The sequence below is a fragment of the Lagopus muta genome, chromosome 1 (assembly GCF_023343835.1).
Source record: "Lagopus muta isolate bLagMut1 chromosome 1, bLagMut1 primary, whole genome shotgun sequence".
Taxonomy (NCBI): domain Eukaryota; kingdom Metazoa; phylum Chordata; class Aves; order Galliformes; family Phasianidae; genus Lagopus; species Lagopus muta.
This window is the reverse complement of record NC_064433.1, coordinates 46131204-46154669: the sequence shown is the minus strand read 5'-3', so window position 1 is coordinate 46154669 and position 23466 is coordinate 46131204. Positions and strand designations below refer to the sequence as shown.

Below are 23466 nucleotides of genomic sequence, written 5' to 3'. Positions count from 1 at the left end.
CAACTTCACAGAAGCAGAGCAATCTAAATTATATTAAATTCCCAGGAGCTCCATGAAAAATATGACCAGGTAGAGGAAAGACACTATTTTAAACTTCCCTTGGGGGTGAAAAAATACACTGTTGCTTCAACCTCTATGAAATATCAGATAACCTAGGAGGAGAGATAAATTAGGAATAATATAACCAAGGAAATATGTTTCATTTGAAGTTCAATAGCAAAAGATCCAACCTTCAGTTTAATTTCTTCTCCTACTAAGAAATCTTAGGTGACATTTTTGTGCAGTCAGGATATTAATAATCTCCTTCTCTTTCTCTCTCTTTCTCTCTTGTCTTTTGCCATCCCCTGCTTGTGGATTCTGTGATGTCTAGTAAGGATTGAACACATGCTACATACAGTCTTGGTATATTTTAGTTTAAAAGGCAAAGAGCCCTAAGAAAAAGATCCATTGAAAACTAAGTTCTATTAGTACTTTTACTCAAAATTCTTTCTTTGTACTGTGCTAGTCTTTGGAACGAAGTCAATCAGAGAATAAGGTCCCAAGGAGAATAAATGAAAATATCTACTCTCTGAAACATGTTTAATGAATATTATCTGCAATTCTTACTCATTCTTGTTTTTCAGATGAAGCAGATCGGTCATGATGGCTACAACCCCGCCTCTGTAGCTGAATGGCTGGATTCCATTGAACTGGGTGACTATACCAAATCCTTTCTAATTAATGGCTATACATCGATGGACCTTGTGAAAAAAATCTGGGAGATTGAATTAATTAATGTAAGTTGGTCAATTCATAGCAGTGGTTGCTCCAAAATATGTTATAGTACGTGCCTTTACACAGGAAAGGAAAAGCACAAAAGCAAACCGCACTACAAATACTGTCATCAAGTACTGTTAATGATTACAGCTTTCATGCCTTTATCTAGGTTGACTGTACCCTTTGCTTCTATTTGCATTTTCGTTGTTTTTAGTATGGCATTCAATCATGGCTTGTGCCTTCAGGATGCTGAATGACATTTCAAAGTATATTTTTATTGTTTATAAATTGTACGTTCTCACTTACAGAGTGCCTAACAACAGTAGCTCTTATAAACACACAGGTTTTTTCCACATGCTTTGGCTAAATTAAACTTGAAAGAAAGAAACCCTAAATGTAGGCAAGTTATACTAACAGAACAAAATATTGTGTTTAGTTACCACTTTTGTTTGAAACTTTGCTTACATAAGTCAGTTAAATTTGTTGCCTAAATATGGTCAACCATAAACTTTAAAGTGGACTGCACTGCATATTAATTTGGGATAAGATTAATTTTGTACTGTTACAGTGAAGAAATTGAGAGTACAGCTTTACCATTGGAATTTTCATATAAGTTTTGTGTCTGGTACTGATGTTGTTTGCTTTTGTAAAAGATAGATGATTATAGCTTTGGATCTGCTGTGGCTTTTGAAATCGAGTATATTGTCACCTTATCTGATCTTTAAGACAATCCCTATGTGAACAAAAGCTCAATGTCATATTTTATTAGCTCTTCCCCCAAAAAATTCTGCTCTTCCTTCCCGTGTAGAAGATACTGTGTCTCCACCTCTAATTAGTGCCTATCTGTCAGAGCAGTGAAAGGGCCACCAGAAGCCACAGGCAATCAGGTGTAAGATACAACTTCATGGTGGGGAACAGTTCTCAATTCCCTTCAAGCTAGAGAAATGGATAACATAAAAATGGTGCAAAGCCATGTTTCAACACAGTAACTGGTATACAAGTTACAAGCAGGTATAGCCCAGAACCAGTGTTTAAAAGCAGAGGTATTATTAACTGAAAGGCAAAGCTACTACTTGTTAAAATTTCTTTTCTTTCTTTTTTTTTTCCCCCTCCCCCAGTTAATTTTAGCTTGCATACAAATGTAGAATAAGAGTAAGGATTAGTCTGCCTTATATGTTCTGTCTGTTGCATTCAATGTCTGTTGGAGGAGTATAAATGAAGTTTGCTTTTAATTGATGTGATGGGTGTCTGCTGCTAAAGCTACTTATAACTGATTCTTTTTTCTATAAGTAGATGGAAATTTGTTAAGAACTGGGGACCCATTGCTCCAGAAGCTTATGTAGATGAACAGCCAGCACTGAGTTGAAAAAATAGAAGTCTCTGCTCATGTTGTGTAACTTTATTTTGAATCCCAACCATTTTGCCATAATCAATTCACAAACAAATTACCTTTTAGCGCCCCCAAGTGGATCATTAGAGCTCATTAAAGACACAGTTTAATTCCAAATTTATTTAATTGTTGAAAAGAGAAGTAAGTGCCTGCACTGAAATTAACAGGAATACATTTCTGTAAAATCAGTATAAACCAAACCAGTATAAGTCCCTCTAATTTCAAGAGTTAACAGCCTGTTCTCAATTAATCCCTATTCATCTTGGGAAGATGCTCCTTATTGCCATCATTTGCAATAAGGAGCTATTAAACAGTTATTTAAATATTTTTCTGGTTGCATATATAAATTTCTCCCTGCTATTGGGTAATAAAGCATAGTGACTAAAGCAGTCACTAAAATTCTCAGAATTTTCGTTAGGGTCTAGCCAGTATTTATTTCCTTTCATTTTTCTGACTTTTCTAACCAGTCAGTGGCATCTAATCATAATGAAATAATTGCTAATTACAAGAAGCTGTGGCTCTGGAAAGTACTTATTGTTATTTTGCTGTATGGGTTGAGAGGAAATTTTCAGAAATGGACAAGAAATTGGTCTGAGGCATTGTGCAGTTTGGCTTATCTCTGACCTGCAGTCCTGCTGCCTGAAATCGATTTCAGAAGTTCCACCTCTTGTTCAGGCTAAGGCAAACAGGATCTTGTTAAAGAAAGTTTTCATAAAGGAATCCGTAAGCATCAAAGCCACTCTGGAATGTAACAAGTGCTACAGATGTAACTTTTTCCTTTTAGCCATTGGTTAAACAGTTGAAGCCTCTGAATTTGACACAAAAGCCATTCTTATTTCTGCGCAAGGAACTCATTAATTCATATTTGGTGCTTCTTTCCATTTTGTTTTTGAGAAATCATTGATGGCTTCTTGAGGGGGTAGAAGCAGATTTGATGGTAAAGATAATATCTTTATTAAGTAAAATAGCATAACTGAAATGGCATGGGAGAGAAGGGAACGTTTGATTTTTCACAAACCTTTCACTACATTCTGATAAATTAAAATTATTTGCTATCTTCTTTCTATAATTTTAAGGTGGTGGATCAAGATCATGAAGTCATAGATTATTTTTTTGTACGTTAGTAGTAAGACTATCTTTTGTCATTATGCCATCTAATAAGCTTTTACTTATAGCATACCTCTAAACTTTCATGTGTGATGCTGAGCAAGGTGCTTTTCTTCCATTTCAAGGTATAAATCTATTAATTTATTAAAGCAAACAGTCCTTTTTTTTTTTTTTTTTTTTTTTTTAGGACAGAAAGCAGGCAGTATATTCTGAAATTATATATATTCTCTCTGCAACTGAATGAATCTAGCTACCTTATTGGCAGAGAGAAACAAATTTAAGATGCAGGTTCCTGCTGCAATTCTTTGTCTGCTCTAATTTGTGTACTAGTCTCCTCTGGACTTTTAGGTATACATATATATAATGTGTATTCCTTCAAGCACAGTCAAGCAGCTGTTACTTAAAGCAATTGAATCAAACTTTAAAAAGCTATTAGCTTGTGTTTCTTGTTAGCTTCTGCCACCCTCCTCAGTCTGTCTTCAAAAATACTGTCTTTGAAATTTAGATTCTATTTCACTTATTTATTTGTCATTTAGATCAAGAATTGTCCCAGATTCATTGCCTTCATTAATTTCTCAGGAATGTGCTTTCTGGGAAGGATAGTTCAAACTGTCTTGTCTTCACTGTATAAGTATTCGGGGTATGCTTTCTCCCAGAACTGGCTTTTCCAATACTTCTGGTTTTGTCTCTGAGATTCCTTGGCTCACTAGAAAGGTCAAATTCTGTACTCAGATTCAGATACCATTTATTCAATCTTGTAGCTGTGTGGAACTTCTCTGGAAAATATCTAATCTGCTGGAAAAAATCTATGTTTTGAAATCCCCTAACCCATCTAAAGCATATATCTGTGCTTTAAACTATAAACATTCTTCCATATGACTAATCACATTATTCTTGTCTGTTATCCTGGATTACTTATGTAACCCTCCCCCTCTGGGAGTCACTCTGTTTGGGGAGCTTTTACTAAAGAGATTCTTCATGCAAGATATAAACAAGGTAAAAGCACAGAATGAGTTATTTGTTGTCTAAAACGCACAATACATTGCAGGACTAATGAACTAAGCATTAAGTCACCCCCCACAAATGAGTCACTCAGTCTAATGGCGAAGTAGTCATCAGGTAGGGAATCTCTGGCTTCTGCTGCTCTTGGAGCAGGGTTATCTGTGATGCTGCTGAATTGCTTTCTTCTGATTCCCTTTTTTCCTCAGGATTTTATGCCTTTTAAATATGGGCGTTGTTATTCTTGAATCCTTGAGGTGCCAGTTTCCCCATCTCAACAATCTGATGCCTTCAATTTTACCTTTCTTATCTGGCACGCTTTTAGCCTGTGTACTCTCCTAAAGCTCCTTCTCACACCCTAGCAATTTTCTTGAAAAAAAAAAAAAAAAACTGAGAATGGTTACACAGCTGTTTTTCTGAAAGTAGGCCTTGAATCACAGATAGATGAATTCCTGGGAGGAAAGTTACATGTAAGTGGCCTGGTTTACATTTTTTTCTCAAGAAGTTCATCCTGTATAGTGAGCCTCTTCTGTTTTTGTACAGAGATCTTTCAAATGAGTGATTCAGTCATTTCTTTAGAATTAATGTTTAACAAATTGTTGCATATATTCAATTACATTCCTGATTTTGAGCTTTTGGGGAAATATTCTTCATGCATTCTCTCAAAACTTGCATTTCTGGTTTCTATTTGGACATGATGATTGCTGTTAAGGATTAGATCAGAGATACTGGAGAGAGAAAATAGCCACCAGTGGACTATCTTCCATTAGCTTATAATTGAATACTTTAGACTATCTGTAATATTGCCAACAAGTTGCACAGTTTAAATATGTACTGTGTGAAGAAGTGATTTTTTATTTGAAGCTGCTACTGCAGCCCACTATTTTTTGTGGTATAGTGACAAAAGTTCATTAAAATGGCCATGCTGAAACAGATCAGAGATTCTGTATGCTACACTGTGTCATCCATAAAACTGACCTTAAACGGGTGACGAGGGAAGGCTGTGCACAAAGGATGATCATATTATGAGCTGTCTGCACAGCGTTCTTCCAGTTGTTAATCACTTTCAGCTGAAGGACTTCTGAAACAGTTTTGTAATGTTACCACTAGTCTTCTTTCCAATACAATTTATAAATATATTGAACAGCAGAAGTCTGTTTACAGATCTCCTCAGAATTTCACTAGGAACCTGCTTCCACTCTGAAAACTGTTGTTTTTTCCTACAGTTTCCTATTTTAACTGGCTATTTAGCTGCAAAAGACCCCTCTTCTTATGGCATCATGCCATGACTGCTATATTTTTCTTACAAGATTTGTCAAAAGACTTTAGAAACCCAGACAAGCAGATCATCAACTTTATGTAGTTCTGTCTGTTTCAAAGAGCTCCAATAAGATTTTGAAATGTGAGGTACCTTTACAACAGTCACTTCTTACTCTTTCTGGTTGCATTTATCTGTGTGTCCACTACTAGGATATGCTATTAAATTCCTGGGACAAGCTTAGAAACCTTTATTTCCAAATTTGCACGTCATTACTAGCAATTCCAGAAATTTATTCTTGAATTCCTTTTCTATTTATCTTTTATGTGCTGTGGTTCATTTTACACTTGTATCAATTCTCCTTTCAGTAATCTCTCTTGCAAACTGAAGTTTTGCAAAATGGCTAAACTTCCCTTAGCTATTTGGTACTTCCAGAAATCCTTGTGCTGTATCTTTCTAGTCCATCTTTGTATAGCTTTAAATGCACAGAGTGCCTGCTATCCATGTCTAGTTTCAAAGTCAGAGTTACTTTATTCATATTTAACTTGCACCTATAGATATAAATGATAGCAATCTTTGTACTAAGCTTAGCTCTCAAAGCTCTTCTGAGGCATTAGTCAACTAATACACCTCCAATGTCAGTACGAGTTATAGTCTCTGCTTAAAGGACTTGAAAATGAATCACAGACTGCATTCAGATTTCTTGATTAGGTTAATGTTTTGCTTAGCAGCCTCCCTACCTATTCCAATAGAACAGATAGCAACTCCATAGCTTGTCTTAGTAGTACATGCCAAATGGATGGCTTTTTGTACAGTTCTCACTAGACAACTTAATTTCCCATGCTCCTTGGAATGAAAGACACCCTTTTTTTTAGGAGGGCTGTCCTTCAGATTCTGTTTGACAAATTATTCTGCAACTCTTCTCTTGTTATTAGTTAATTTCCCAGGTGTACCACTCTGCAGAGGCAGGTTTTGAAGAACAATGAAACATTACATCTCAATAACATTCTCATACGTTGTGATTGTAGATCTACAATTTCTATTCCTTTTCCTCTCTGCCTTAGAGCCCCATGCTAGATTTTAGCTCACTGAAAGGAATTGAGAGAACACGGAGCCACAGTCCCAAAGATACTGCTGACTAATAAGGATGTCCATAGCTCTTCCTGTAGTTGCTGTAGACTGAAGTCTGCATTAGCAGTACATTCTGTAGAATCTCAGCTTACTAGGAATCATATTCAAGATAAGTTCCGTCAGTGTTGTAGAACATTCCCTAGTTGCTTACGTATTTCAAATCACATAATCCATAGATGGGTCTGACACTGAACAGCTTTCATCATTATGCATTATTTCTTGATGAACAAAGACATGTATGTGGATTTACTCAGTTGCTCCTACGTTAGTAGAGCAGTGCCTCAAATGGCATTACATTATTTTGTGTGAGCTACTACACTAGTAAGTAACAGTAAATTACTCTTATTTCCTTTGGAAATGGGATCAGTAAGTTCACTGCATGTAGAAGAAAAGTTATGAAATATTAAACAAATAGCATTTTTTCTCCATACATGACTGCTATGTAGATTTTGTTCAGCCACAGCACTCACGGGTGTCTCAAAAGGCTTTTAATACATTTTTGTTCCTTTTGCAAGAAGGAAATACATAACAATTGCAGTCATGTAGTAAATTTCTTCCATTGAATCTTGCATTTGAAAACATTCTATAGTCAGATTCTTCCTGCATTAGCAGCACCATCAGTCACTCAGTTTGTAAATAATGGTGGATTTTATATTTTGAAACAGTTTTTATGTTGTAGTGTTTCAGTGGTGATTTCTAGAAATGTTAATGGAAGTCGTTATATTGTGAAGATGTCCATAAGCCAGTACTGCAGCTTCATGATAAGTTTAACTCTTACGTACAAGCTCTGCATGTAACATTTTGCATAAATAGTGATCTCAGCCTCTTGAGCTATTTGATGTGAAACTTCCATCTGTTCCTGATGGTAATGCAAAATACCTTTTAAATATGTCATCATCTTTTGCCTACACTGTTATTTGCAAAAGATCAAGAGACAACATAAAGCATGGCAATTTCTTCAAGACATCCACTGTTTACCTCTTTCTACTGCTACCTTGAATTGTAACAGTGATCATAGCTGGAGGAGGTGGGAGGAGAAACACTTATTTTAGTTTAAATACAGTGCTTTGGTTCAAATACAGGGAAGCGAAGGAAGAGAAAACATTTGCACTATGGGCATTTTCACAGCATTTACTTTTTTGATATAATTCTCTTTAAATCCGTCTGGTATCATTTTGCACTACAGATTATGTACGTAGAAAAGACTACTAAGCACTTTGCCATAATTTCCCTAATTCTGTATTTGTATTTCCTTGTATTTTGACAACAATAAAAAACATGCTTTCTGATAGCACACATTGTAAAATAATCATATTTAATCTTTAATCACTGAAATCTTCTGATTTGTTTTTAGTAACTTTCCCATTTTGTCCATTTATTTCTGATTTTAAGGGTTTCAGTCATATCAAAATATGTTTTTTAACAATGACTTGTACCTCTTTTCTGAGGTAAATCTTTGCTCTTATCATAGAATTCTTAAAACCAAGGCTTAGCTTTTTTTTTTTGGCTCTCTCTTTCTCTCTTTTTTCTTTTCATCTGCCCCACGCACTCTTCAAAACAAATTATAATCAGGTAGTGATTGGCAGCAATTTTTAGTACTAATAATCAAAGCTGAGCAATTTTAGCACCTATTGTGTTCCACCTGCAGGATCATTTTCTTGTCCTGTAACACACTGGTAGCACAAATGATTGATTTATAATGCAAGATAATTTTTTTATTAAAGCAACCTACTCTGCCTAGTGCCAGGGAGGTTATTGTCTCTGAAGTATCCTTATAAAATCTTCCTCCATTCAGGCAGCAAATAAATTGCCTTATTTTCTGATTTTCTCTCAGAATCTTTGTGTTCTGTAAGGTGGTTCACATTTAAGATTCAGAATGTAATCTCCAGAAAGGAGATTACAGCTGAAGAAGATATAGCCAAGAATTCTTGTTCCCTTTAAATAAGCCAGACAGTAGCCTCTCCTCACAGCCCACAAGCTCTCTACAAAAACAAAACAAACAAACAAAAAAGAAGGAAACATAAAATAAATAGTCACTAAATATTTTGTTGTCCTGGGCAATGATTTGTTCTGCCTTTAGTACCTCAGAAATGCTCGGGATAAAGAGTTATATTTTATCAACTTAACCTTTTCAGTGTTGGGAAACCTGCAAGAAAAATGAATTGCTATCTAAAAATAATGTCCTTTTTTGGATCCTGCAATCTGATGTTAGTGTAGATATTTTAGACAGATATTCTATTTTGAATTTTGCCCTCGAAACATGCAGTCTTTGCATGCATTGCAATACATTCATTACAGTAATAATTGTACAGTGTAATAAAAGGTGGTTCCTCTAGGATATTTCATTTAGATTTTGATTCTTGTAAATTACTTGTGCTAGTTTTGCTGGAGTAAATTGCTTGTGTCAAATGTGTTCATTTGCTACCCTCGAAAACTACTTCTGGCCTATGGCATTTTAAAATAGATTATGCTGATTGAAGGTCATTATAAAGTGCCTGAAGTTTGTGGTAGATAAAAGCAAATGAACACAGTGATGGTAATGTTATAAAGCAGTAGTTCTGCTTTTACTTTAACGAAATTTGGCCAATTATAAAAATCATAATGAATTTGCACGGAAATAAAACTGCAGAATTTATTACATAATGGTTTCAAGGACTATGGTACCATTCTGATGCTTTTTTAAAATTGCTGCCATTTTCAACTAACTCTCAGCAGTGTGCAAAGGAGAACTCTTTCCCCTTTAAGATATTTTAATTTTTTTCCTTCTCTTTTGCATTATAGGATGTTGTGATAGGTTTATTTCCAATAAAAACTCCCAAGAATGATATCAGATCTCACTTCAACTAGCATCACTTGTCTTCTGTTCACAAACGGTTTTGATAGTTAAGGATAGAGAGGAATGAATGGCAGTCATTTTAGTTATAAGGATGTTGAAGATCACAGGCGTTTTAGAAATATTTTCCTTGCACAGCAGATTTTGTTAACATTCTCAGGTGTAAGAGCAAGTGCAGTGCTGTGCCACATAGACCTATCAGAGTGATTAATGTACCAGAAATAGGACAGCAGCATTATCCTGTGTCTTCTGTCTTATTCTCACTTCTCACGTTGTTCAGAGCTAGCTTGAATTTCCCTGCAACCCGCTGCATTTGTATCATACAGGCACAGTCCTGGATTTGAAAAAGAGGGAAAAGTATTATATCCAAAGGAGTAAAAGGATTAAGGTCAGAATTTTTCAGCATCACAAAGATGAATTAAAAAAAAAAAAGAGAGAGAAAATGCAATTAAACATTTTTATGTGCCATGCAATTCAAAGATGTATTCAGATAATAAATTATAACTTAGCTGTTGCAAACCTGTTAGTCTGTTCATGGAAAAAAACAGACCTTTCTGGTTTTATGGGGTTCAAAAGAGAAAGTCAGCCTCAAAACCTCTTACAGTGTGTTTGTTTGTCAATGAGTCAAACATTTGATTTAGGTGCACTAATGACAGATGCCACTAGAAAAACAGAGTTTGATATTACTTATACTATTTTTCAGGCATTGAAAGCTGGATCATAACCTCTCTGAGCCAAAGTTAGGTACCCTGACTACATTCGCTGGGTGTACATATATTTTTGCTGGATGCTATTTAACTGTTTTCTCCATCATGGGAAAGAATTTTTTTGTCATCCCCTCTTCCACATGCATGTTCTACTTGAAGATGGGAAGTGCTCAGTCATAATGTCTTTGTTTCATATACCTTTCCAGTAAGCTAGAAAGAAGAGCATATACAATCATGTGCACACATAAAGCTGCAGCAGAATTATGCAGAGCTGAGTACTTTAAACATTTGTGCTCCCACTTGCAATATGGTTCTACCATGTTTTAGTGAATGTAAGCAAACACAAAGCAGATTGTGCTTCCCATCTAAGAAGTTACATTTAGTTAGGATTTATATCAGCAAAAATATCAAAGCTATACCTGAGGAGGATGGGTGGCAAAGCACCAGGCTAGTTCATAAACTTACATTATTAAAGAGTTGGTAGAGATCTAGGCTGTTTCTTTTGCTGAAGCTGAGAGCAATTTGCAAGCAGAAATAATTCTTACCTGCTCTTAACAGACATCCACACACACACAAAAAAAAGGTCATTTTCTTGGGTTATGTACTTTGATCTGGGAACATTTTTTTTCTTAATCTGTGGCTCCCTAGGATGTAGAAGCAGTAAGATGTGACTTCAAGTGAGAGGAAAAAAAAATTAAAGATGTTCAGTATGGCTCTAAGCATATGGGGTGGTTGGCTTTGGAAATTCACTGGAACAAAAGCGTGGGAAAAAGGAAACTGAGAACTGGAGACAGTAATAACTGAGGGAGTTTATGCAAGGATGAGATGGTGAGAGTGGGAAACAAGTGCCATTAAATTGCTTATTAAAGAAGGTTAGAAGTACACAGGAGAATAACATACACATACAATATATAAGCATCATTTGAAAAAAAAAAAAGAAAAAGTCCTTACTTTATATCTACGATGTAAATAAATGGCTACATTCATATATAGCAATTTTTTTTCACATTTAGGTATTCCATTCTGCTTTGGTCTTCAAATTTGTTAGCTTTTTGTTAGCTTGCTGGCTCTTTATGGCAGGTAGTTGCCTTCATGGATGGCTAGAGAGCTCCTAGAACACTCTCTGAAGTATGTCCTAAAATTACAGGTTCTCTCAGTATTCTTCCTACTGTTATTAGTAAACAATTACAGGAAATCAAAATGATAATTTACAGAAAAAAAATGGAAGATGACTACGTCATAAAAGAATAAAAGGAATAAAACATGGATATTGTTCCAGGTAAGATTTGAGTCAATAATACTTGACAGTTTAAGGAAGGTTCTTTGAAGATATTTCATTTAAGCTAACGTAAAAGGCAAGACAAAACATTTTCCTAGGGATTTTGGTCTAATTTAATTCATTTTTACACCATAACATTTTGAATATGGTCTCTGGAATTCAGATAAGGAACAAAAGCAAACTGGCTGTTGTGTTCTCTGCATTTCCTCAGGGATTTAGCATAGATTATTTCACCACGTCAAGGATAAACCCCCTCACTCTCTGCAGGAGGAGCTGTTAAGCTGAGATTTTGTGTTTATTGCTGACAATTTTTAATATTTCCATAAGCAACAGAATTTTAGCATTCCTGTTTTGTTGTTATTGCTGTTCTAATAAGTATTTCTTCTTCTGTGTAAGTACACAGTGAGCTACTGAGAGTCAAAAAAGATATTACTCATAATGCAGTACAGACCCACTAACAGAAAAGTGAAAACATTTATTTGGTTCTGAAACTCACTTTGTTTGACTGTAAATGTACTCAGAGGGTCTGAATTGTAAATCTTCTGATGGGAAAATGTCAAGGTAAGTTTAAATAAGAATCAGAAACGTGTAGTGATACTGCAGAAATCTGTCATCAGAATCACAACAGGCATAATTCTAAATACTTAAAATCTTATGCTCAAATTCTTTGTCACATCCTGTTGATATTTTTAAAGTAGCAAAATTAAATAACTAACTAAATAAATAAAAAGAAAACTTCAGTTATCTGTCAAAGTGAGTGTAGGATGATGTGGTAAGGGAGATACCTGTGTATAACAAAGCATATTATTGAATTGTAAAAGAGATGAGTATTACTGATAATACCCACAGTCAGTCTTCACACACAACTATGAGTACAATAATAAAAATGTAGCGTGCTTTATTTATTTTGGAAGCTAGCTGACACTTCTCTCTGAAGAATGCCATGTAGAATCAATTCCTTTTATTGTTTGTGCTGTTTTCTGCTTCAGCCTTTTTGTCTCAAGAGCTGTTTCCATGAAGATGTTTCAGAGCTCTGTTAGCTATTGCTGTTAGCTTCCCACCTGAGTTTCTTATCCTGTTCAGCTGGCATGCTGAAAGTAAGTTGTAATGATCCTTAAAGAACAAATGCTGCTCATTGCAATGTACATTCTGAGAAATATTTGGAGGTTTTGTATCTTTGATGCTTTCATCAGTGTAGTTGAAAAGTTGACTTGGGAATGTGTATGTCATTGTGTGTGCATTCTTGCATGCACATGCTGTATGTAAAATCCTGGAGGTCTCTATCTTCCCATAAATCTGCAATATTTTTGTATTTTTGTATTCAGTGCTTTTGTATGGGTTTTTTTGTTTAGTTTTTTTTTTTCTTTTTTTTGAGGAGGCTCTCGAGAATGCTTTAAATGTACAAGCTGACTATTGAAGTAATGTACAGTGCGATTTATAGATGATACATAAAGATGTATTTATTAATATAAAAATGGAACATACATACACAAAGTATATTTTATATAGCAAAACAATCACTTGAAATTTCAGAGATTTTGAAAGAAATCATTCACATTTTCCTTAACTTGTGTAAAATGTACCAGGTCATATTCTGCTTTAACAAAAGAGTAGCAAAAGAGTATCCCTATGAAGAGATAAAATTCAGCTGCTGTCTGTGTCACTGGAATTCACATTTACAATTCAGACATAGTCATAGGAGATACATGTCTAGATTCTTGTTCTAATCATTGAAGAGATGCAGTCTTTTCTTTGATATGAATCATCCCATCATAAAGCAAATGCTTAAAATGCATCAGATGACTCATGCCTTAAAGGTGCCTGTTTCTTTCTTCTGAGTTAAAGAGATCCAACCCTTACTCAGGTACCTACGTTGCTGTTGAGGATATTTGTGTTCTATAAAATGAATACCCTTCTAAATCTGAACATGACATTGTACATGAGAAAATAGAATAAGAATTATTGACAAAAAAAAAAAAATCTGGGAAACATAATTAACTATAGTCAGAAAAAAGGAAAAAAAATTAAAAGGAAAAAAAAAACAACCTGCACACAAACAAAGAACATACACAAAAGAAAGCAGTCCCAGTGCAGAGCATGTTGCCTTAGGGCCCTGTTTCTCCTTTGTGGAAACATACTGGAAAGCCTTGGTATGTTCTGAGAGCATTATTTTAGTTCACCATCTTATACTAACACATTTTATCATTAAAAATTATTGGATATACCAGGCTGCTAAATACAGCTTACTCCTTAGAAAAGTTATATACGTGTTGTTTTTTCATTTTGTTCTTTTTTTTTTTTTTTCCAGTCCTGCAGCTATATGTCACATTTACTTCTATGGCAATTGTATAACTAAACAAAACAAATTTTGCCGTATCTTTTATAACCAACACTCTCAGCTACTGGAAGGGTAGCTTAAGTAAATAGTATTTCATTTTTAGTCTCACCTCAGTAACATGCCTTTTGGTGAAAAAGTCTAGAATTATCTTCTATAAAGCAGGTTTTCAGATTCTTTTTTTAAAATACATGTGCCCTATCCTGAGATGGTATGTCAAATTATGTGTCTCTTATTCAGGCAAGGCAGATCCAATTCAAGTAGCACCTGTTACATAGAAAACTTCTACAGACATTTTTCTAGTCTGTTAGAAAATGCATTCATATGTGGCCCAGAAGGAATGAAATTTGATTATGCTTTGCTAATACTGAAGACAGAAGAGCCACACAAGCAGAGTCATTGGGTCCCACTCATTTAGAACGCCAACAAGTTTGAATATAGTTTAAATATAGCTTATAGTAAGCTATCAGAATATATTGTGAATTTTCATTAATATTTCTGTGCATTGTTTCATAGCGTTTTGCACATAGCACCACAAAGATAGTAACGTATGCTTCTGTTTTGATATATTTCTGCTTTGAAGATACCAGTAAAAGAATTAAACACTATTATCAATACCTCTGTGGAATTCAGAAGAGACCTGACAGAACTCTATATTATATGTAAAAACAGGAAGGTATCAGAATAATGTATTAGACAAACAATCATTTAAAAACATAAAAACATTTTAAAAGTAAGGGAAAAACAGTGGTGTGCAGTAAAGTAACAGTACTGCAGGGCAAGGATATGAGTCAGAACTCACAGGAGTCTCCCTGTCTGTAACTTCTGTAGTTCAGTGGTAATACCATATTTTAACTTTCCTATAAAGAGGAGTATATTGCTACTTCTAGCATCGTAGAGTCATTGTAATAAGTGAAAGCTCCACTAGGTGGTCCTGGTGCTCTTCTAACAAGTATCAGTAATGTTAGTGCATGGCAATTACATATTTTTTTCCTTTTCTCTTCTTTTTCCCCCCATATTGTTTTCTTAGCTATTGTGAGTATGTCAGAAGTGAAACATTCAGCTATATGTAAAATGGCTATCTTAATAATATATTTATTGGTTAAATAGAGAATACTCTTGGTCAAAGGTGTGACACTTATACAGTGAAATTCCATTGGTAATTATAGTTAGTATTTATCAGACAAACTGCTAAAGCTGTGGTTTAATTAAGACCTAAAGTTCTTCTTCTTGAACTGTACTGTATAATCACAGTAAACTTGTAATTATTTTCCTTCCAGTAAGGTATCATTAATCTAGTATAATTTTAAATTTGTATACTTACTGCGTATACAGCGTTGCTGTCATTTAGGGTGGTGTGTGTCTGAAGAACCAAGAGCAACTCTACAGTCACACACAGAATCACAGAATCACAGAATTGTAGGGGTTGGAAGGGACCTCCAGAGATCATCGAGTCCAACCCCCCTGCCAAAGCAGGTTCCCTACCGTAGGTTGCACAGGTAGGCATCCAGGCAGGTCTTGAACATCTCCAGAGAAGGAGACTCCACCACCTCCCTGGGCAGCCTGTTCCAGTGCTCCGTCACCTCACTGTAAAGAAGTTCTTGCGCACATCTTTGCGGAACTTCCTATGCTGCAGTTTCTGGCCATTTCCCCTTGTCCTGTCTCCACACAGTGCTGAAAAGAGTCTGGCCTCGCCACTCTGCCCCCCACACCACAATCATGGGAATTTTCTTTTTTATGGGCCATTGCTAAAGGTAGAGTGGTGGTTTAAACAGATCTCTGCTCTAGAGCTCTGTGGTGTTTCTGTGCAAACTTTTGAATTTATTTATTGTCTTACACTTACCACCTTTTCCCTTTTCACCTCCTTTGTTTCACAAATACCAACTACTTTTTCTCTCAGATGGCCTGGAATATGCAGCTTGAGATAGACTATTTGGATATCATCAGCTGGTATTTACCTCTAAAGGTTGCTATTTTACACATCTTTGTGTTGAAACACTTGCCCATATCTCCCAGATGTGTCAGTCTGATCTGGTGGAAGTAGTTATTCATTGTTGCAAATCTTGTTCTATTGGATATGTACTGAGTATGTTCTTAGTTCTACAGAAAGCTTTTTAAAAAAGGTATATATATATTTTTTTTCTATCTGTCTTTCATACCATTCATTCTGGTTATTTTTGCTACCATCATTCATGTTATTAATGCTTGGTAACTTCTCCAAACATTTCCACAGACTACAGAACTCAGTTTGCTTCAGGTGTGCTTGCATTTTCCTAATAAAATAGTGAATGCGTTTCATAGGAGTGTTTATGGGAGATACTTGCTTATTATTAAAATAATGTTTCATCTATTAAAAATGTTTCATCTAATGCCACACTATACAACCTGGAGGGAATTTTGGCTAGATTGATGTCCCATTTTACCAAAGCAACCTTCTTGCTCTCTTTCATGACAGATGTAGATTGGAAATCAATTTTAGTCATTGGACAATATAGAGATGTGTTCTTGTACACAAGAATGGTAAAAGATTGCAACAGCAAACCTTGATTAAGAGGAGTAAACCAGTTGGAAAAGGATAAGGACATGCTTTGATTTGGCTGGCAGTCATAAAAAGCTTCATCTTTCTATGCAGAGGAGAAAGGCATCTTCAGAAAACACTTAAACTGAGAAAGTGGTCCATTTTTTCTAAAACTCATATTTTATTCTGCCATAGCTAACCATCCATATCAGAAGTATTGTAAACCTGAGGTCTAAATGCTTTTTAGGCTCTAGAAGGCTTCACTAAAATGCCACATAAATAGAAAATAGGCAGTGGACAGTGATTTATGTACTGAAAAGTCCTTTTGAGATCTGTTAATTCAGAAAACATAAGACTAGTTAGACTGAGGTATTACAACACAGATGTGTACAGGAAGAAATTAATTCTTTGTAGCCCAATCTTAATTAAGCAGGAATGCATGGGTTTATGGTTTTTTTCTGTCAAAGTTTGTTACAGAACTTGGAACAGGTGTAATTTTGAAAGACAAAAGCTGCTCACTCTTAATGTTTAAAGCCCGGAACATTATATGTTGACAAACAATGAAAGTCTGCTTTTCACATACTTTAACCATTGTTGCTCAACAGGGACTGTCATTGCAACCAGGCAGACATCAGGCATTTGTGGCTTGAAGCATCATCAAGGAACATTGTCCTTTTTCATTTTTTTCTTCAAGTAGTACAACAGGTGAAGTAACACTACTGTGTTTGATGTCTGCCCACAAGCCCTGCCTTTAACAAAGGAATAGTACTTAGTTATAGACTGCCATCATTCTAATCTAAAGGAGTCATATGTAGCATGAAACCAAAATTTTCCAGTTTGTCTTTCTCCCAGAGATAAAGAGCAGTGAAGTGAATCATGCTGGCACAAACCACTTTTTCATATTGTTCATTGGTTCTACCACATTGGACCTTGAGGTCAGAAGCCTAAAAGTAGATTTCTTTTGTCTTGTTATCTCAAAGTACTATTTCTATTATATCTTAAATGGAGCTTATAATTGTGCACCTTTTTTTTTTTTTTTTTCCCTTTTCTGGAGCAATCCCTTACAGTAAAACTTTGTAGAACAAATAAAATGTCGCACTTCAGCCTGACAGATATTAAATTGTCTTGGAGGTTCTTAACACTATACTATTTTAGCAAATCATTAGATCTAGAAAATTTTACAGAATGGTTTTGCTTAAGATACTGATTTAAATCATGTTTTGCACAGCAATTATTGCATGCATTTCCATACTTCTAAGTTACTTGTATTTGCGCTAGCTGTAATAATATGTAAGCTACTAACATATCCTCTCTGGCTTCTGGTACATTACCAAATTAGTTGCAACTTTCAAAAGGTAAACTTCCCAGCTATGTCTATGTTAGTAGATTGAACAGTGTTCAGAAATGTCTCCAGGCACTGGGACACAGTCATCTGTAATAATGCACATTCAGAAGGACCCTGGTACAATTTTGGGTTATATTGACCAGCACTGTCTCCAGCTATTCCCAGAGGCAGATCCAAATGTTTTAGAGGCCATTCCTAACTGTCCGTTACGTATGTTGTCATTCACTTCTTCAAAGTCAGAGTTTACAAACATATATGCAATCTATTGCATACAATTTGGCCTTGATGCCCAGCAGTGTTCTTAGTCGTATTTTAATTATTACTTTGACTGTAGATCCATGCTTCAGGCTCAGGTGTATCTCAGTGATAACATTTTTATAAACTTACGTGGGCACTGTCAACCTGAAAATTATATTTTTTGAATATCCGTTTTTAGAAATTTTCTTTTTTTAAGTTTATCTGTCTGTAATTTTTGTTATTCAGGCTGTCAAGATTAATAACAGCATAACTGTTCTTAGTCCAACACAGAGAAGCCATAAAATTGATAATAAAAAATAGATATTTAAAAACAATCTTAAATTAAAAACAGTAATTCTTTAGAAAAGGTAGATATTAATATCTAACAACTACACTTTCCCTCTTCACAGTCCTCTCCTGGTTTTTCTCAGAACATTTTTTAAGAGCCACTTTAAAAAAATGTAGATTCTCTTTTGTTTTTTTCTGTCTTCCTGCTGAATGTGTTTTACCCCAATATTACCAATCCTTATTTTGTCTCAGTTATGTTAAAACTCATCTTGATTACTGTCTTGCTTATAACAGTATTTTATATGAAATTCTAACTACTTGGATCTCTACAGGGAGTTTTAATTAATGCCAAAAGTATTCCATTTTTGTCTTTCTTACAATGCTGTCACATAATCAGCAGATGAAAGGTTTAAATTTTAATGTACACTCCAGTATATCCCTTTGATTTGTGTTGTAAATACCATACAGGCAGTCTGCTCTTACTGTTTTGCTGTATTACTATACATACCTTAAAAAAAAAAAAAAAAAAAAAAAAAAAGACTTGAAAAGTTGATACAAAGAATTGCCCAGAATAATCTAGCTATTTGACTGTGATACATCTTTCATCATAATCCTCTTTCTTTCCAGCATTCAGGAGGCTCATGTTGTGATATGCAGGTTTTTGGATTGCTTTCTACATTTGACATCAACTGTAAATTAAAGTCTGCTACTTTTTCCATTGCTCATCTGTAGATATTGCTACATTAATATTGTGAACTCCTCAGAGCAAGGATTGCTTTACTCTCTGAGTGGTACTTGGTGTAGTGGCTTCCTGAATCATAATTGGTGTTTCTATCCACGCCAACAGAAGAAAAAATGAGTAATTTCTATATTTTATTGTTGGACTTTTCAATTTTATTTCCATTTGATCAGATAAAATGCAGGTGAGCTGGAACCCCCCTGCTTTCCTTCACCAGCAGATTTCCTACCACTGCCTGCGCTGCAGGGCACAGATCCCTGCACACACCTGCTTGCCCAGTGAAAGTTAGTTCATCCTTCACAACAGAATGGTTGACAGCCATTGAATCAATGCTTTCATATTTCTTATCTTGTGAACAACTTTCATCAGCAATCCTTTGCAAGTCTTACGGTATCACAGAAATTGCATAGGGGGTGTCTCACCCCTGATTTACTACAGAACTCCAGCACTCAGCCGTGCCTCGTGGGAGCAGCAGTGAGGTGAAGAGGATGCCCTGTAGTTCAGCTGCAGAACCTTTCCCTGCTATTGGCAATGCCTGAGCCAGAAATGAGTCAACTTTTCATTAATATATCAACAGAAATTTTGAGCTATCTTATTTAAATCTGAACTAAGCTAATGTGTAAGACATGCTGCAGAGATCCAAAGTACGTGTACTGGAATCACTTTGCAGAAGGCTGAAAGCAATGCTTTATCACCGGTGATAAGGAGGAAAGAATGGATATTTAAGAACAGATATAGCGAGGGTCCAAAAGTGTCTGGGCTCTGCAAGGATCAGGCGTCTCTGGAGCCATGGTGCTAAGGGCTCCTGTGGGTCCGTCTGGACAGGTGCCATAGCAGCTGGAAAGCACCAGGAGCACCCCTGCCTTGAGCATTGGGCACTTCATTGGGGACAAGATTGGGCCAAGAGCAAGTCAGGACATTTGCAGGTGGCTGTCAGACTTAGGATCGATGAGGGACACTGGAGTCAGATGTGGCCCCAGGATGGCCAGACAGGGTCCCCATGGTTTGCTGTCTAGGGTCTCTCCCCATGGACATCAGTAGGAATTTGCTATGGGCCCATAAAGAAAGTGTGGAGGTGAACACCACATGACAAGCTTATGAAACTTAGTGAACATAGTAACTCCTTTTCTGCTCCAGTTGTTAAGAACCTCCAAAACATAATAACATGGTTGCTTATATAATTGACATTATATCAGCAATTTTCCATATGCCATTTTGTATTTGTGATTCTGGTCTATTTAGATATTTCTACCAGTTCATAGACTTGAATGCAGTGACCTACTTGCTTATGTCACTTCTGACAAAATTTGAGTATAATAGGCATAAATCTACTTTGCTGGGGATTACTGATGCATAGATGTAGTGGGTAACCATTTTCTATTGTGAATCTCTTTAGAAGGTAGGTGATGTTACAGGTATATTTCAAACATTTCCACTTGAGTCCTGTGGAATATCTGACTTCTTCCTTTGTGTGAGAGTCCAAGTCTTTTAGATCTTTTAGCACTGTTGAGATGTACATAAACATGGTGATTTGATTCTTTTTTGATCTGTCTATATTTTTGCAAATTGATTTCTACCTTTTTTAAGTCTCGAGTCTTAAGATTATGATTAAGTCTTGATGCTATGGATGATGATATGCTTGCTGGTAGAAAAATGGCACTTTCCACAAAATATCACAATCTTACCACCGAATTCTGTCTTCAATTTCAAGGATGAGATGGTAAACTATGCTAGATTATTTTTTATGCTTATGATTAACAAACAAGGTATTTGCTAGTTATTGTAATATATAAGTTGAGGAAAATACAAAATTGGTATTTTTAATTTTTTTATTTAAGTGTATTAATTTATATCCCTGCTATTTTGTAGGTGCTCTTCAAGATCAGGGGAGGAGGATAGGTACCTCCAGGGACTGATTATCCTTTCCTAAAATGATTAATCTTTTACTCCAGAAGCCTGGCCTTTGTGTTACTAAAACTGGGGAAGTTTAATCCCTCCCAAGATTTTGATACATTGGCGTATGATGATACTCCACATCTTCCATAGGCCCAATACCTGCAAAATTTGTTTTCCAAGCTACCTTTTGTGTTTGCCAATTATACCAGTAGATGTTGGGGTGAAGACATGAAGCTGCTGGGGACAGCTTTCAGCTATCTGTATACCTTATTTACAGCAAAGACATTCCCTAGATATATTCAAATGGAAAGTGTGGAAATTTGTGTGGAACAACTTCTGCACTGTATAAATGTCATTTTAACACAGACTCTTGATAAACAGTATTGCAGTCTTTAAAGGCATGCTGCAGTACTGTTGGTTTATTGTGTGATGGTGCTTTTGACCTGTTCATATAATGGGTAATAAAAATTGCACAAAGTACATATCCAAATTCCATGTAACTGAGCTCTGTCCCAGAGAAAAGTTACCTTGTTACCTCTCAGTAGTGATCTCTATTGTAGTGGTAGGGATGAGAGCAATGTTTGCATCATAGCAGTGATTGAGTGGTGAGTAATATGCCAGAAAACTTCTGAGCTCTGTGAGTCACCAAAACTGAGTCGTTTGGAGATTATCTGGCTCATTTGGAGGGGAGGATGTGAAGCATTTCAGATTGTTTCTATATTCCTATAATCATCTTGAAGTGATCTAGAAGCGTCTTGTAATTGTTTTAATTTTCTACTACATCAAATACATTATTACATTGAGTATAGAAATGCTCTTACTCTCTAAGCAGGCAAGAGCCAGTGGAGTCTGAATCTGTATGCTTTTAGAGGTTGGGTTTTCCAGAGGTTTTGATATGGGGATGATTTTGAAGGGTAGGAAGTTTCTTCTGAAAAGATTTTAAAACAGCTTATTTCTGAAAAAAAAAAATACTTCCACTCAGTCAAAGGTGTTGTATAGCATAATTCTGGGGAGATTAAACTGAAAATAGATACCTCAAAACAAAAAGAGTTCTCTTCGATATGTCTGCAACTTCTGTGCTAATAGTATATAACAGGTTTGTGGGAATTATCTGGTCAACATTTATTGCTACCAAGTAGTTTTTACAACACTGGAGTAAATGTTCTTTTTTTCAGCTCTCTTAAGTACATTGATAACAGTAACAGAGTATCTGAGCCTTTTAAGAATTTAAGGAAAGCAGTGATGTCTTGGTAGCACAAGATATTAGAAAGCAGTAAAGATGATTTTCAGGTGTTGAACTTAAATAGCATAAGGTACGTACTGATCAAGTTATGTGAGGGACACTCAGAAAGTACTGCCTGCCATTTTATTATGTTAGCCTGTGACATCAGAGACAGATGGTGGTGGTATGGCTGTAGAGGTTGAATCTTCCTGACAGTATTCCATTACATTTTGTTGCTGTGCGAGAGATGGCAGCAGAGGGGCAGTCTGACAAAGTAGTGTCTGACATAAAAGTGTGTATGAAGCAAAAGTGTGTCACTGAATTCCTTCATGTGGAAAAAGTTGTGCCCACTGACATTCACTGATGCTTGCTGAACACTTATGGAGGCCAAACAGTGGATGTGAGCATAGTGAGGCGATGGTGATGTTTCAGCTGTGGTGACAGCCACTTGAAGGACAAACCATATTCTGGACAACCATGCACAGCTTTAACACCACAAAATGAAGATTGTCTAATCAGTTCATTTATATGAATCAGAAGATCATGGCATGGGAACTGTGTCAGAGCTAAAAATCTTCTACAGCATGTTAGAAATGATGGTGGCAGTGTTGGAATATCACAAAGTTTGCACCAGTTGGGTCCCCCAGAGGCTCACACAACAAGTGAAAGAACAATATGTGCAAGTTTCTCAGGACCTATTGAATCAATATGAAGCTGAAGGTGAATTTCCTGGATTGCATCATTACCAGTGATGAGTCGTGGTGTCACCATTACAGGCTGGAATCAAAACAGAAAACCATGGAGGGGCAATATGTGATTCCCCATTAAAGAAAAGGTTCGACACAGCCCTCAGCAAGTAGTGATGTGTACTGTCTTTTGGGATAGGATCTTTCTGAATTTTCTGGGACCTAGACAAACCATCCACTCTGACTACTACATCACAATGCCTACTAAGCTGAAGTCAGGCCTGAGAAGAAGACAGCCTTTCTTTTGAAACATGATAAAGCCAGACCACACACAAGTTTGAAGACCTTGGAGCACATCGCTAATCTTGGCTGTACTGTCCAACCATGCCCATTTCATCATCCTTATTTGGTGCCTTCTGAATTCCATCTGTTCTGGCTGGTGAAAGATGGACTGTGTGAGTGACATTTTCCTGGCAATGAAACTGTCATAGCAGCTGTGAAACAGTGGGACACCTCCAATGGTGCAAATTTTTACAAGTGCAGCACACAGGGTCTTCTTCATTACTGGCAAAAATCATAGAATCATAGCATCATTAAGGTTGAAAAAAACTTCTAAGATCATCTAGTCCCACCATCTGCCCCACCATGCCATGTTCTTCACTGCCTTATCCACACAGTTCTTGAACACCTCCAGGGATGGTAACTCCACCTCCTCCCCGGGTAACGTGTTCCAATGCAGC

The 23466-nt window shown here is 36.1% G+C and overlaps 1 protein-coding gene across 16 annotated transcripts in view; it reads left to right on the top strand.

Annotated features, from left to right (window-relative positions):
- Positions 1–23466, top strand: part of ANKS1B (ankyrin repeat and sterile alpha motif domain containing 1B) — a 402720-nt gene that overhangs the window by 247187 nt on the left and 132067 nt on the right. For all 16 annotated transcript variants that reach the window (XM_048933569.1, XM_048933568.1, XM_048933550.1 and 13 more), the window contains one exon: positions 624–776. In XM_048933569.1, coding sequence (XP_048789526.1) covers positions 624–776 — 153 coding nt within the window. The remainder of the gene's footprint in view (positions 1–623; positions 777–23466) is intronic.